Here is a 16,719-nt window from a genome sequence, read left to right as displayed (position 1 = left end):
AATGTTTGAGTTCTCTTTGCTGTGCTGTATTTATAATTTATTACCATTGGTTGAAAGATTAGCATGCATTCCCCACCACTTTCATGTTTTTCTAACTTCCTCTTGGGTCAAACTTAGTGCTGACAACTCCATCACCAAGCTGCAGCCCCTTGCGTGAAAAGAGAGACTTTGACAATCTGGGTATTAGCACACTTTTGGGGAGCGGGGTTAGAAAATCAGTGGTTTAACTATGTTTATTACAGAGTGACTAGCATGAGGTTTTGCTTCTTTAGCCAGTTTCCTGCCTTTTGGGAGAACTCTGCTAGAGAAACATTTGGCACTCTTCTGTGTAATGTTAGTCACTGCTTTGGACTATTCTTGTAGTGATAAAGTCTCTTATATCTTTAATATTAAAACTTGCACTGAAAAGGATAGTGGGCTTCCCCAGTGACTTAAGATGTAGGACTTTGAGTTGCATGTACAGTTTAGCAAAAAAGGGGAAGATGGTTACCAACTGTTATGCTTTTTCTCCAGATGTTTCCTCTAAGACAAATATCTAGGGTTTTATTATGACACAGTAAGAACACACCAATAAGATGAGAATAGTTTGGGGTTTGGTTTTTTGTGGGTGGTTTTTTGTTGTGTTTTTTGGGGGTGGTTTTTTTTTGTTGTTGTTGTTGTTGTTTTTCATTGTCTGTTTAAACAGCCAGTCAACCTAAAACTGGTAAATCCTCTGGTAGTTTAGATGAAGCATGTCCATGCTTGTTAATGTGAGCTGCTCTCTTCTAAACAGATTATTAAAATGCTTTATTCAAAATCCCTTTGTATGCAAACTAAAAATAAGATTATTTTAAAGTACTGATGTTCTTGAAAATATTATACCTTATTGTTTTGCTGGGTTTTTTGGTTTTTTTTTTTTACTTGAAAGACTTGTTCATACAAGAAGCATCAGGCTCCTATTCTGCTTTCCTGTAAATTGGTGGCAAGATGCATTTTAACTTCAGAAGGAACAAGGTCAGACCTATAGTCAAGGTTTAGCAGCACTGGGGTAAATCCACAATTATTACTCGCATTTCTCTCAGGCAAAATTCCCATTGCCACTAGGGTTGGGAGCACAAATGCTAGCTCTGTTCTAAAGAGATTCCAGTATATCAGTTGCATATAATATGAACATGCATGAAAAACTACACAATAAACACTGATGTACAGAATAGTGTCTGACTGTCCTTTCACAGATTTTGAAGACTCAGAAGGGAAACACTAGGGTCCTGATCTAAGGCAGGGTAGAATTTCACTCAGAATTCCTGTACAGAGCTCATAATTTCTGGATAGATTTAGAGCATGTTCCTAATTAGTCTAAAGTTCTCCCTTTAGTAGTCATGTAGACAAGTTTTTAGCCATTTGTATGTCCCTTAAGTAGTAAGAATTGCAAATTTAGTGATAGGTATATCTTCATTTGGGGGACACACACACATTTAGTTGTATTTGATGATAGCACTATAGAGATTATTTTCACCAAGTTTTCTTCCATTGTATTCAGTCTTCTTAAGTTTGAAAAAATGCATTTGAAAAATTTGCCTAATGTTTCTAGATCCTTTGGCAAGGCTGTGTTTTTTTATTAGGACTGCCTGTTTTGATAACTAGTGTGATGGTAATGAGGGTTTCTTATAATTGAGGAAATTATAGTGTAACAGTTGTAATTCTATATTCTGTTATTGTAACAAATTTCTACATTTATGATAAATGCAGAGTTTTATTATCTTGATGTATGTGCATATATATACAGTAAATTGCACTCTGTAGTAGGAGCACATTGTTAAGATTGCAAAACTATGCATCTAAAACTCGTGTCTGTATGTGCAAGTGTACCTTCTCGTAGTGTATGCCACCTGATACAGTTTTTAATTACTCAGTCACCTGACCCCTTTTCCAGCTTATTCTTTTGTTCTTCATTGCGGTCTTCACTGAATGAGAATTGTTTCATTCTGGCTGTCTACTTTGTGGTCTTAATACTTTTCTTTACAGCCTTTAGATTCCTGTCTGGAAACAGGTTTCTTCATTGCCTCTTCTGCTTTTTTGAGTAATGTGGCTGATAACAGCTTCATCAAACTTCTTATTCACAAGTACCAAACAAGGGGTAACAGGTTAAAACTTAAACAGGGTAAGTTTAGATTGGATATAAGGAGGAAATTCTTTCCTGTTAGGGTGGTGAGGCACTAGAATGGGTTGCCCAGGGAGGTTGTGAGTGCTCCATCCCTGGCAGTGCTCAAGGCCAGCTTGGATGAAGCCTTGTGTGGGATGGTTTAGTGTGACGTGTCCCTGCCTATGGCAGGGGGGCTGGAACTAGATGATCTTGAGGTCCTTCCCAACACTAACTATTCTATGATTCTTTGATTCTATCTTCAGGACACTGTTGTGAGCAAAGGTTGGATCATGATTCCTGTGAGGAATGAGGTAGACTGAAAAGACAAAATAATAACCACTGGTTCAAGAGAGTTTAAGGTTAATCTCTTTGTAATAGGGACATCATGTGGAAAAACACGTCAAAAAGCTGAATCTGGGGATGGGACTTAATTTAAAGAGCTCTTAAGTCTAACACTTAAATGTTCATTGAGATAACGAAAACCAGGAATGAGAATTGCATTAGGTTTGACAGTGTAAGACATTGCTCATCACAAGGAGTACCATCTGCTCACTCTGCAGCTGGCTTCAGTTACGGAGTACCTGGTATCCAAGACAGTTGCTTGCAAAATAGATCCTCCTGACATACCTCTGCGTGTACCATCCAGCTTCACCAGCTGGAATCCAAACATCAAAAACCCAAAGCAAAAGCATTGCTAAAATGTGAGAGCACAGATTCAACAGATGTTGTGACATAATTCAGTGTTCTCACTTGTTTCTAGATTCTGAGAATTCCTATTTTCAAGTTCTCAGTACTTTCTTGTATATGTAAAGCATGTCTTGCAATATAAATATGCATTACAGGGACATGCACATTCTATGTACCTTTTGGGTTAGGTTTTTATGGTGCATCACTAGCAGTTTTGCCTTTTTTCTCTTGCATTGTGATTATTATTCACAGTGCAAGAATTTGTGCAAATGAAGGCATGAAGTAATAAATTACAGTCCTGGAAACTTGATTTTAGTTTTCTAATGCCAGTCAGTAACTTGCTTACTGGAAAGATTTTGCTACCATCTTCACTCTGCTACTTTTGACACCATCTTTACTCTGCCATGCTGTAAAGCGCAACCTTATTTAATCAAAAGGTGTGGCAGTGCAACTTCATCCTACTGTGATAAAAGGTTTTTTTCTGCATTACTCTGTTGCTAACATCCCACATTACATTTCTCTTTTGGGAAATACTAGTTTAGAAAGTGGAAATCAAGGTGGCTTCAGAGTGGATGATAGATGGTTAATGGGGGAGGTATGAAAAATACTCTTGACACGTGGCGTGGTTATTCGTTAACTTTCCAGACAAATGAAAAACATGGGAAGAGTGTTGTGTCATGGAGGAATCTTGCACCAGACCTCTAGGTCAGATTGGAGAAATTGAAGGATATGCTTACTTTAGATGAAGTTGTCTGCACAACCTTTGTGGTTTTTAGGTTCTTCATATTCTCTGTCTTGTAGTTTCTGATACAGAAATTGCAGGGTCATTGGGTTTGTAAGTACAAACAAGACACAGGACTCTGAAGAACCATTTCATTTGGTCTTTGAAAACCCCAAGTGTGTGAATGCATGCTCCTATGAAAACCCCGAATTGCAAAAATCATTTGTAGTAGGCTAGAGAGGCATTTGACAGATTACGTGCAAGTACATACATGTGTGTTTCATTATTTGATTGCCTTAGGAGACTGGTGTTTAAGTTGGCAGATCTACTTATTAAAAGCAAAGCTCTTTGACTGGCAGGATTACAGTATGCCTGAAGGAGAAAGAGACCAAATACTGAGAGAGAGAGAATGTGTAATGTGCAGAAAGCATGGGGAAGCCATAAAGCCAGTAGAAAAAAGTAGACTTAAAATGTGGTTCCAATTTGTTCTGTTGGTTTCAAATTGATAGCCATGCAGAAGTAAAAGCATGAAGTTCTCTCATTTCAGTATGAATTTAATGTTCTGGAAAATAGAGTTTTCTGTCACGTTAAGTAAGATTTGGTCACCTGTTTGCAGCCTGTCAAAAATCTTTCATCCATGCTTTTTTTCCTGACTCAAATGAAACTAACCAAAGCAGCTTGCTTTGAAACTTTATGAAGCACTGTCAGACTGTGGCTTAAGTGGGCACTCTAATTGGCTCTGAAACCTTGTCCTTAGACTCGATTAGCTTGATGCAGGACTACAGTATTGACTCCCAGTATATGTTAAATTTCTGCATGTAATTTGCTGATATCTAACTATTTGGGACAGGACCCAAACAAGAAAAACCCCAAAGCAAAGAAAAACAACCCAACCTTTATGTGTGTTGGTTTAGTACTAAACTACCCTACAAGGGTTTGGGAGCAACAGCCAAACAAGTTGAGTATATGTGTTCAGAGAAGTCTGCACCTGTAGCCTTGCAACTTCTTACTCAAGCTGTGTCCCTTCGCAACCTCAGGCAGAACAGATTAGAACAGTCGTTTGGTTCCTGGCATTAGAGTAACCAGCTGCCTTGCTCTGTCTCCTGGGACTTCTCAGTTTGAGAGCAAGGTTTGAAATGTGGGAAGCTGATTGGTGTGGTGAAACACACACACACACAAAAAGAGAAGCAGAAGGGCAGGCTCCCCTGAGACATTAAGAAAAATGCTGTTCAAAAGTAGTAATAATAAACAAAAAGCATTTCTGTTAAAACAAGACTGAGATTTAGATGATTGCTCATACTGATCTCTCTAAAAGAGGCTATTAGGTGCACATTTACATGAAATATAACCCTTTGGGAGGTGGCCAGCTCCTGTTTAGCAGTTCTGAGTCCTGCAAGAATTAGATGCCTGGTGATAGCATAGCAGAGCTTGGGTGAGTTACACCAGTGTCAAGCAGCTGTCTGCTGCATCTACCATTTTTGAGGAGCTTTGTCTTATAAAAGCCTCAATAAAATTCTCTGAAGATGCCACGGCTGAGCTAATTAAAATACAAGTTCTTCCAGCTTCATGTGCAGGTTTGGAAGGGTAAAATTAGAAGGACAGATAGGTTAAAAGATGCTTATTCTGATGTAGCAGGCAGTTCATTTGAACTACAGTCAAAACTGGAGAGTCATAAGTCAAAAATCAGGTCAGTTTAAAATTAATGCATTCCTCTTCCTTCTGCTCTCAACAGGGAACTGGTTTTTTTTTTTTTTTGAAGAATTCTCCAGCAGGGGGTCAAATGAGACATCCTTTCACTTCTTGGCATGGCACACATTTAAATAAATAAATAAATAAATTCCTTTACAAAGGTAAAACGAAACAAGAAGGAGGTGTTCCCTTCTCATAAGGTCAAATAAAAGTTAACTCTGGTTCTTTGTTTTGGCAAGACGGCCAGGGGATTTCTCTGGAGCACAATAAAAAAATTCACATGTAAAACTTCCCTTTTTTTATTTCCCTCTCTCCTCCCCCTCCCCAGTAGGACAGCAGGAAAACAACTAGGATATACCTGGCCTTTTGACAGAATAGCAGCCAATTCCCAGTCCTTGCTGGCCAGCATGGAAGAAGGCTTATTCCTTCCAGCCAGCAGCTTTTCAGCCTCGCAAACCTCCACCCATTTCTTAGTGAGTCATAGCTGGAAGACCTTTTCACATGTTTGGTCACATCTTGTGCAAGTCAGGGATGTATTTTTACTTCTTTATTGCATCCTATAATCAACATTTTGAAACAACGGAATGTCTGTAGCTTTAAGCTCTGTTTGTACATATGTGGAAATAGAAATAGATGTATAGATAGATAATGTCATTATATTTTCAGATATGGATGGGTTAGTTAGAAAACTAGCTAATTTTCTTGGCAGGAGCAGGATGGTGGAAAAACTCTTTCAGGTTCTTTATGTGTGTGACCTGTAGAAGCTCTGTGCATTTGCAGCACTTAAATATTCAACAGATTAGTACTTCTTGGCATGCTCATTTATACATTCAGTACTCCCCTAAGCTCAGAGGCAGTCAACTTGAGCATTGATCCTGGTCCCCATGAATTTTCTACAGGGAAGTCAGAGAACATCAACAGCACTTCCCCCTGTGCTGGAGTAGGCCAGTGTAGGGCAGCTGCCTGGCAGAGACAAGAAAAGGAAGCAGCAGGTCAGAGTGCTTCTTGCTCTCCTTTTTGAGTCTCTGTAGAGGACATAAAAAGACCTTCTGCCTCGCTGCCTTCTTCTCTGTAATAGCAGCTTTCTCTTATCCACCTGAGTTAAAAATCACGGGGAAACACGCACTGCATGTTTCAAGGGGGACACATTTTTCTTTGTTTTAGACCTCATAGAACTCTTTAACACTGTGGGGTTGCATGATGTTTCAAAAGTATTTCTTCAAGTTGAAGTGCTTAGAATTATGTGTGGGTTTTCATAAAGAGAGGCTTTCGCTCTTGCTTTTAGTCTTTTTACAAATGCATGCTTCCAGTGAAGGCTAAATCCTATTCCCTGCCTCCTTACCCTGACATCAGTTAATCTTTGGCTTGCTGATGGTGATGTAGAATCATAGCCAGTTTTCTATGCTAGCTTTTCATTATTACCATCTTTGTTGCTATATGCTTTTTCTTTTTTTTTTTTTTTACACTTTCCATAAACAGATTTTGCACTATATGAATTTCCACAACACAGTGTCTATAAAGTACACAAATGAAGGTCTTTGTCCAGTCACAGTTAGCCAGCCAGTTGAGACCCTGAGTGCTTTGTAAAGGTCCATGAAATTCATTCTCCATTTTAACTGCTACGGTCTAAATTAAAGTTACTTCAGCAATGGAGTGTGAATAAGCAGTGGTTTATGGAAGAGAGGTCTTTAAGTTCAGGCATTAAGCACATGTACTTCATATTCTGTGATGTGCTTTTTGTACAGCTTTATAGTTGAGATACATTGGGATGAGAAATCAACACTGACATTACTGTGCAGAGAAATCTTGCTAGGTGTATGATACCGTTGAAAAAATCTTACTACATACAGATTTAGAGGGGGGTTTTCTCCTTATTTGAATTAAAGATGATGGTGGGATTAACTCTTTGTTAATCCAGTTCAGGAATTTCCTAATAATGTTCTTTCTGTGTATGCCAGATCAGCCATGGTTTAATGGCCATAAGGATTAACCCAGTTTTACTTTCTTGCAAGACTGCCTTTCAGCATTGCTGTGTTTCTGTTGCTAAAGCTAGAGCCCTAAGCTATGGGGATTTTTCTCTCTCCCCCTTTTTTTTCCTTTTTTTTTTCTTTTTTTTTTTTAAGAGGAGGACAAAGACTTCATTTGAAATACATTAGTTTCCAGGAAAAAAAAAGCCTTCTGATGCTGGATTGCTATTACCATTGTTTGCATTTTTCTTTTCTGGGTGACTGCAATAAACTCATTATTTATAACTTTCTGTGTACTTACAAATGTTTCCCATAATTCCCAAAAGATGAAGGAGCTGGTTTTGGCTTTTATCTGTCAGCAGTCTCTGCCAGTACTTACATGTAAATCTTCCAGATCTAAACAACATGACTTCTCAAGCACTGTAATACACTTTATCTTTCTTCTTTTTTTTTTTTTTTTTTTTTGCAGTACTAAAGGGCTTATTTTTTTCCGCTAGATTGCTTGTCTATGGATAGTTTGAGGGGGATTGTTGCCATTTTTAATCCCATTAGTTTCTCCACAGTAAAAGGTTATCAAAACAAAGTATTATTTCAGAGCAAAACAACATACTGTCCTGAATTTTTATGTATTACAATGACTGAATAAAAAGAAAATGTTTTAAAATACGCTTCTCAAGCCAAATTAACTGGCCTTGCATTAGAAACATCTTCATAGTAAAAAAAAAAAAGGAAACAGAGATGCTTTACAAGGTGGGACAGGTGATTGTGGAGAGAGTTTTGGCATGCCCAGTATCTTAAAGTGAGCATCCATCCAGCAGTCCTGTCTCAGTTACAAAGAGCAGATGATGCTGGAGCACCATTACTCACCATCATCATGGTTATACGGAAAGGGAGTTGAGGTTAGTAATCTCAGTAGGTTAGTGCCAAACTGTTCGGAAGAAAATAAATGTCACTGCTTTTTAGATAAAAACAGTTCCACATAAGGAACTCTGTCTATCTGTGCAGTTTTACCTGGTGGAGGTCACTGAAATCATCTCATCATGACTCTCCACTGGCTTGCCAGAATGAAAATTTTCAAGTACCTCTTGAGTTGGACCTCATCATTTCTTCCCATGAAAGACAGGCAGCTGTTTTTGATGGAGATTTCCAGGAACAAACGAGTACATATTTCCTTCCCCATTTTGTAGGAAGAACAGAAGCATATGTTGTGAATTACTTTTGCATAGGAAGCTGAGTTGAAAAGGGATGATAAAAAAATCAGGTCTGAAGAGGAAAGTAAACAGGAGAATATGAGCCTATTGGACGACCTTGTGTCCTTTCACAATCTGGATAACATTCCAGGTAACAAGTAACTCAGCTTTTCACCTGGGTTCTCTCCATTGACAGCACTAGGCTTTGTGTGCTGAAATGGGCAGGGTAATTTAATGGGAAAAGTGCTATGTCCTTAAATGGAAAGAGATGAAAGCAGGAACTGAAATTGCACGTGCAGCCTTAGTTCTTTGTTGCCTTAAGTTTTGAGTGCTTGACCTTGTGGTGTTGATGCTCTTTTAATGTAGTTTTTTTTATGTGTCTCTGTAGTATAGCCAGCATCAGACAGGGGAAGCTTTGCTGCTGATTTGTTGTAGAGTGTCTGTAGTAAAATACAGTGTAAATGTATTAACTTGTATGTAGTTTCTTTAAAATACATTATGCTTTTATTGGAGTTCCACTGTTTCTTTTAACAAAAAAAAAAAAAAATCTAGAGTGGAGAAGTTAATATCATGGCTTTAGTATCTTTGGGAAATATGAGTTTGTGGGAAGACAGCTGGCATCAATTCTAAGAGATTGCTTAGTTAATCATAAGACCTGTAAGGGAGGTTTTGTTTGTTGAGAACTATCACAGGTTTGTTCCAATTCTGATAAGGACTTCCAGGTACTGCTGCAATCTGGATCTTTAATGATAACAATAGCCCTGAAGGTTGCACTGAGAACCTGGTAAGTAGGTCACAAGATGTAGCTGCCAATGGAACATGCAGTTTGTCCTCACACCTGTGCTATCCACACTACACTTGAATATTCATTCTCATGTTTTCTTACTTGATATAATGTGTGGTTTCATGTTAAACCACTGCCAGAAGCTGGAATGGTAAGTTTTTCATTGCCAGTATCTCTGAAGAGAATTGGGCAGAATTACTCAAGTTCTTGCAGAGCTTGGCTCTTTTCTAGCACTGGAGCAGCAATCCAGAAGGAGGAGAAGGGAATGTAACATGCAATGTTTTGCACTTCACTGGGTCCAGCTTCTTGGTTGTCCCTGTCCTGTCCCTCCATTGCTGTGACCTGTGCCATCATCCACTTGCTTGTGGGGATGCAGTAAGTTGGTGCCTACACAACGTTTTACCTCTTACCTGTTGATATTTCTCTGACTGAAAACTGCTGGCAGGGAACCTGCAGACATCAGCAATACACAAAAAAAAAAAAAAAAAAGGTGTTGGTTCTTTTAAATATTTTCTTTATCTGTCCTCAGTCACACTCTGAGATCATGCTGGCTCATTCTATTTAGAGACATTAACCTGCTCTTCCGTTTAAAGTGATGCTCTTAGGGACTGTAAGACCACTGCTACCCGCTGTGTTTCTGAATGTCACACAGGGCTTGGGATGATCCCTGCGAATGAGGGGTAAGAGGGAATTATGCATCAGTCTGCCACCCCTGGGAAAAGCATGTGAAGCTTCTAGCCACACCCAATGCTCTACACCGCGGAAAGGAGGTGAGGTGCACCTCTCCCAGACGCTGGTAGTGTCAAAGCCACAGTGCCAGCATGCTTGGGGTTCAGCTCCAGGGCTGTCTGTCCTGGGCCCCCTCTCTGCTCCTCAACTTACTGAGTGCCCTCCTCTGCTTAGAAACAGGAAGGCATCTTTTACCACATTCTTGCTTATTTCTTATTTTACTGTTTCTGCTTCTCTCAGAGCCCTTTGAAAGAACAGTTGAATAACCAGGTGGTTTTCCCATCTTTCCTTTGTGTTCTGGGGAGGCGTTCTTTTGCAAAACAGTTCATGGATTATGTATGGCATTATAATGCAGTGTACTGCATGCCAGAATATTGAACATATTTAATTTTCATAAGCCTTGCAATTTTTCTGCAGAACAGGACTGCTCATTTCTCTAATTATGTTATACTAATTGTAAATAGTTGCAGCCATTTCAAAACCTAAATTCAAAGTTCTGGTTTGAAAAGGAATATTGCAAAAGCTCACCCATAGAGGGAAGCAGAAGACTGTCTTTACAACAGTCTTAACTACAGGCTGCTTTTTAGAAATTATCTGTGCTTCAGTTGAAGCCAGCAAAGAACATCTGTTGTCTTAATTATAGCTCCTATTTCTAAGAAGTGTATTCTGTAGCAGATGAGAAAAGTGCCTGACAGCTCATAATTTATAAAGTTACTGCAGTCTAATCTGATAGAATATTATGTACAGAATTCCTTCTCTGTACAGACAGTATCACTTCCCTTTCAACAGCTAATAGAAATAGGACTTCATGAAACATTAAATTAATAAGTGTGAAACATGATTAGGAGCCAGTATTAAAATTATTAAACTATTATAAAGGAATATAGTACTCTGCAGTATGTTGCTTGGTGATTTTATTTTTCTGCTTATGTGTGCAGCTGAACTTCCTTAAAGCGAGACACCATCCTCTTTTTTCTTTCTTTTTCTGCCTGCACTTTCATTTTGTTTTGCCTTAGAGGAATTGTTTGTTGATTAAGGCAGCAGCTCTGTGACAAGCATACATTTTTGTGTCAGTGAACAGTAAAGAGACCCAGATTTCTTTTCAGAGAATTGGTACATTAGAAAATCTAACTTTCTATACCAAATAAAAGCTTTATTCTGTCTAGTTCTGCTATCTAGATGATTTTCTTTGCCTGGGCTTCTTTCTCTTCTGTTCCATAGTTGTTGCCCCTTATTCTGCTTAGCCCTGAGAGTGCAGGTGGTGCAACTATAAACAGGGTTGAAGAGAGGAGTTAGTTCTCCAAGCACCCTAAACTTCCTGCATACTCACTGTGCACATGATATTTTATCAATCAAATCATTGCCTGCATATATGTGCTGATAACCCTGGAAAGAATCTAGGCAAAGTATTTTACTTGTCTCAGTTACAGGATTGATTTAAACAGATAACTGTGTCTTTTCTAACATATGTGTAGCCAGGATAAAATGAAGTAACATTAAATTTATGTTCTAACCCTCCTAGGTTCAGTGGGTTGGACTATAAATGGCACAATCGGAACATGCGTACACATTTGTCTGCCTGGAAAATGTCATGCCTATCCTTATTCTCTTTAAGTGCCACATATGTTAAAACAAGTTGTGTACATTCTTCTACAAAAGTCAGATTGAAATGCCCTGTTTAAAGCTTAGACGCAATGTTGTCTGTACCTACCTCGCTCAGAGGATTCTGGAGATGATACACTGGGACTGACTGGAGTTCAGAAGGTCATGCTGGTGAGAACTCCTGCAGGTCATCCTTTGGAATAAGCCCCTTGGAAAAGTTCTTATCATTTTCTGTTACTGGTGTAGGATCACAGCAGAAGTATAGATACTTTAAAAAGCTATATGAAGTGCATTAACAGAGTACTGTTTATCCCTGAAGGTCAGATGTTGTCATTGAGATGCCCTAGGAATAGTGTTTTGCTTTATCCAGGTGTTTCTCCATTGAAGATGAAGGAAAAAAAGTGACAGCTGGTGTGATAAACCATTTTTTTTCAGTACAGATCTGTATTTCCTTCTGTGGCTAAAATTGGCAGTGTACTATTAACAGAGAACATCTGAATGCAGTTGTCACTTTGTCCTCTGGTCCATACCCAACAACTGCTGACCAATAGAAGAAGTAGGCTCTGCTGGCCACATAGAATTGAAGGATTTTAGAATTGGCAGCATTTCCACCCAGCCTCCCAGTTATACTCCAGTCACGTTAAGGTCACCAGCAGGCATCATTTCCTTATTCCTTTTCATAGCTCTGGGGTCATTCATATCTCAATAAATCTTGACTCACAGCCATTTTTCTGCCTCCATAAAAATGGGCTTCTTGTGAGCCCGAAAGCTGATAGTGTTGGTGGGCCAGAACACTGCTTTTTCTAGTGCTGGTATAGTTGTCACCTCTCCTCATTTCTCCTGGATCTAGTCTCCTCTGGCTGCCAAGGCTTCTGTGGTATTCTGAGTCCACAGTCTGCCTGATTGACGACATCTCATAAAAATAAAAGGCAAGTAATAGTAGACAGATTTATTAAGCCACTTGTAATGATGTGTCAGATTCACTGAACCTTAAATCTCTTTCATATTTTTCCATGAGTAGTGTAGTGTTTTAAAATCTTTCTAATGTAACTAGTACTGGAGAAGGTGGTTGAGCCTGAACAGCTCTTCCGCCTGCTGTTTTCAGTGATGCTTCCCTCCTCTAGAATTTAGCTGTTGCCAAACTCAGTCTAATAAGGGTAGAAGGGTCTGAGGAGGAGTATTTTTCTCTTCCAGCAGTTGCAGATTAATTTGCTATTGCAGTCCTCAATTTGAGATACTATGACATCAGTTTCTTTGTCATCGCTCTCACCTTCTTGTCTTTCATCCTTGTCCAGTGAAAACCTTTTGCTAATAGCAGTTGGGTAGTTCTGAACGCTGTTCTTCTGATAAATGCTATTAGGCTCTCCAAAATTACAAATGCAAGGGCAATGGTTCTCAAATCTAAGAGAGAATTACTCTCTGGTATTTATTTGCAATACCAGACTCATCTTCTGTCTTGGTCTGGCATTAAACCCAAAGCACAGATCTCAATGGAAACTTTCTCTGTAGAGTTTGGGGTTTTTTTCACACTTTCATGCTGCTCTGCTGAAAGTCTCTGTACAAACTTACTGCTTCGTAAGGCTATAAAGAAACATACACGGGGCCACAGAATGACCTTTCACTAAAAGCTAGGATTTTGTGTTGGCAAGAGTCGTTTCACTCAGATGGGTTGTGAGACTTCTGTGGCCTTTCTTCCCAGCTGATGGAAGCACGTGCTGAGAGGGCATCTGGACCAGCTGCCACTGCAGGGCTGTGGGAAGCATTGGGCCCTGCTGTCACCCATGGGGAGGCACCTCCTGATGTTTCCCAGTGTGGCAGGATCTGAACTCATGTTTCCACAGGCCTGTCTTTTGGTGTGTTCACACTGCAGTCTCCTGAAGCACTGCTGTCTCTGCTCTGGGGGTCTCTAGCAGTCAGCACACAGGAGCATGAGAGACTGCCTCAATTCATGCTGCCTTACAGGCAGGAAAGTCAAACTGCCCTCGTTTCCAATGCACCCTCACTTGAAGCTGACATTGTATATAATGACAAATTATTAAGTTCAGCCATTAGGGATCCTTACGAAAATTCAGATTCTATTTTAAAGAAGATGGGTGAGAATAGAGCAACATTTTTTGAATTCATTTCTCGTACCTAGTAGAATACACAACTGCTGAAATAACAGCATTTCAATAAAGAAGGCAAGCTCCCACATTTCCCAGTTTTGAATAGCAAGCATGGGACACGTGGAACTTTGTGGACACCTCTCCATTGTCCACAGTTTGTGATTCATTATGTACTGATGGTGCCACTGGCAAAAGTATTTTAGGTACTCAATCAGCCATTGTTTCAGTATAGTTTGCTGGCTAATCCTGTTGGAGGCATTATCGCAACTTGTTTGACAATGACCCTTACCATTGTGTTTCTTCTGTGTTAATTCATGTGCTTATGTTTACTATTGTTAATTTCAGTGCTGGTTAAACCATTCACTTTGGACATGCTGTATGACTTTCAAACAAGGATATGTGTAAATCTATGAATACATAATTCACTATGCTAGAGAATCCAGCTGCATGTGTAAAGAGTAAATCTGCATGGACATAAGCCAATTGAGATCATCTTAAAACCTGAGCTCTCAAATATTAGGCTTTATGCAAGACTGTGTTGTCACTGAATGCAATATATGTGTGCAAATATAATGTACTTTCTGAAAAAAAGAAGAACATGCATGGAGTAATCTTGACTCAAAGCTAAATCCAAGTTATGATACTATATAGTTCCTGTAAAAAATTGAACTGCTTTCTGTGGTGTGTATTGTTACATTTTAAGTTGAGGTGGGGTTTTTTTGATGGGGAGGTTGTTTTGAGGGATTTTTGTTTTGTTGGGGTTTGGTTTGTTGTTTTTTTGTTTGTTTGTTTGTTTGTTTGTTTTTAAATATATTTCATATTCATTCTACTTCTAGCAGTGATGAAACATTTGGGTCAGGAGCCTCAGAAGCCAAATGCCAATTTTAAGTTTCCAGTTGTCATTGCCAGGTACTAACTCCAAAGTATCTCTTCTTACTGAGAAGCCTTCCAGAAGGTGCAGCTGTGTGCTGGTTTCATCTTGCACTTTGTGGCTCTGTTGGCAACCCTTGAACATAGTATGCTCCTGTCTCTCACATACTGCCATTGCCTTAGCACTGTTCAGGCCTTTCTGTGTCAGGGAGAGGGAAGAGTTCACGATTGAAGCAAACCCTGGCTTGTGGTTCATCTCACTGGTTCTCACTGTATCAAGGTAAAAATAAAGCTAGTGGAAAATTCAGCTTTTATCATGTGTCATCAGAAGCTTCCTTACTATCTGGAGACACACTACCAGACCTTGTGACTAGAAAGAAGACACGAAAACTGTGTTAAAGCTTTTCAGAACTGTAATATTTTGGAGACTGTGGAATTTGAGAAAAATTACAGCAATTCGGGGGAAAAATGATTGCTTTACGTGAAAAATTGATACTGGATTTTAGCAAAGGGATCTACAAAGTTGCTCAGATTATTAGGAGTGGATTTGGTTCACCAAACCTCCGTGCTATACTGCAGCATGCTTCAAAGCAAAAGATGTGTTTGAAATCAGGTAATAAATGCAGCTTGCATGTGAGTTTTTTTCGCTTTTCTTTTATTAAAACTGGTGTATCTGAAAAGTTTTCCTTTCTCTCTGTAGATCTTAATATGCATGCTGAGTTTTCTTCTGGAACACCTTATCTAGAATCAGGAGTTCTTTAAGGATAACTTGTATTCTGCCTCTGAGTGTCAAAGTGGGTGTTTTTTTCCAAAATTAGGTGTAGTTTTGTTCAGTTTAGCCTCTGCCATTTCCTCATTTTGAAATTGAAGGGCACTGTTCCAAAATTGGGCTGTCGTTCTGTGTAAATGTTATAAAGTGGCTTCAGCTCTGTAAGTACTGCTAAGTCTTTTTTCCCTGACAGATATGTGTTTCGTGGAGCTTTTAAATGAAGATAATTTTCTATTTTGTGCAAAATTTGGGAAGTTTAAAGTACAAATCAGTATGATGCTGTGAGTTAATTATATTGGAGATGGCGCAATAAGTAGGAAATCCTAGAACAGGTGGGAGGTTAAATGATCTTAATTTGTTAATGTCATCTCCTACATGCTCACGGAGGAAGTGTTTTTTTCAGTGTTGCTGAGTGCTATAACTGTGTGAATTAGATGCATTCTTCTGTTACTGCTGTGTTGAAGATAACTGCAGGCTTTATAACTGCCATCATCTGTGTGTATATGCTTGTGTTTTTTTGCTGTAGAGCTTATACTCACCAGTGTATGCATAGTATTAAAAGAGAGGTGAATATCATGTGTTTTTAGTCAAATACACAAGTAATTTACAGGTTATGTATTTGTGGCATAAATTGTTACTATTTTAAAGGCTCTCTTCATATCTAAAATTTCAGCAGTCTCTTTGGTAACTAGAAATTCATGATTTTGGAGAAAAGGGACTTGATATATGGAGGAAGAGACACCAGAAATCCCTTAAACTCATAAAATTTTAATATTTTTCAAATTGCACATTTTAGGGTAGCAGAGGAGTGACGGAAATCTTCCTTTTAACCAATGTGCCGTTGGCTTTACATACTTATTTTCTGTAGTCATTACAGGTTTTGCATAAATAAAAGGTAAATGCATAGCTTCCAAAAGCCTTTCTCTGAGGTGATTATTGATCCAAGAACACTGTACAATGAAGAGATTCTGTAACAGATTATGATACAAACCTAGTTTATAAGGTAAGATCCTGCTTAAAGTGTAGATGAAAGGAATGGAGCATCAGGATAGTTGCCGTAGGAGGCAGTCTTTGTTTAGGTAATCTAGGTAAAGCGTACATCCACCTCATTCCTTATGTCCCATTGAGACAAACCGGTTTCTGTAGAGTCTTTTTTCACCCTGCAAGGGCTTCTTCCCATGAACTGAAGTCTTGTCCTTACATTGGGTTCTCCTTTTTACTTCGCTTGGACTCCATCCCTTATGTAGAAAATCGAAATTTAGTGTGAAATAGAATTACTTATCTAAATACACCTTGTTTATAGGTATCTCTTGCCATCATTTCAAGGCACAGTTTGGTTAATGTGAGAAAACATGGTTCTCTTTGCTTTCAGTAGCCTTAAAGGACCATCCATGAACTCCTTAGCTGTCACCCAAAATGTTTCAAATACCTGTTGCATTTTACTTCTGTCCTCTGTCTCTGTTTCTCCTTGTCTCTCCTTTCTT

The 16,719-nt window shown here is 38.9% G+C and overlaps 1 protein-coding gene across 2 annotated transcripts in view; it reads left to right on the top strand.

Annotated features, from left to right (window-relative positions):
• The window catches only part of PIK3R1 (phosphoinositide-3-kinase regulatory subunit 1), a 64,143-nt gene that overhangs the window by 18,190 nt on the left and 29,234 nt on the right, over positions 1-16,719 (top strand). Inside the window, exon 1 of one of the 2 annotated variants that reach the window (XM_065661309.1) lies at positions 14,920-15,079. The exons of the other annotated variant lie outside the window; for it this stretch is intronic. Coding sequence (XP_065517381.1) covers positions 14,935-15,079 — 145 coding nt within the window. The 5' untranslated portion in view covers positions 14,920-14,934. Of the gene's footprint in view, positions 1-14,919; positions 15,080-16,719 lie in introns of those variants that run through there. 2 annotated transcript variants of the gene reach the window in all.

The sequence above is a fragment of the Lathamus discolor genome, chromosome Z (genome assembly GCF_037157495.1).
Source record: "Lathamus discolor isolate bLatDis1 chromosome Z, bLatDis1.hap1, whole genome shotgun sequence".
Taxonomy (NCBI): domain Eukaryota; kingdom Metazoa; phylum Chordata; class Aves; order Psittaciformes; family Psittacidae; genus Lathamus; species Lathamus discolor.
Note: the sequence above shows the minus strand (reverse complement) of the source record. Positions and strands in the feature narration are given on the sequence as shown.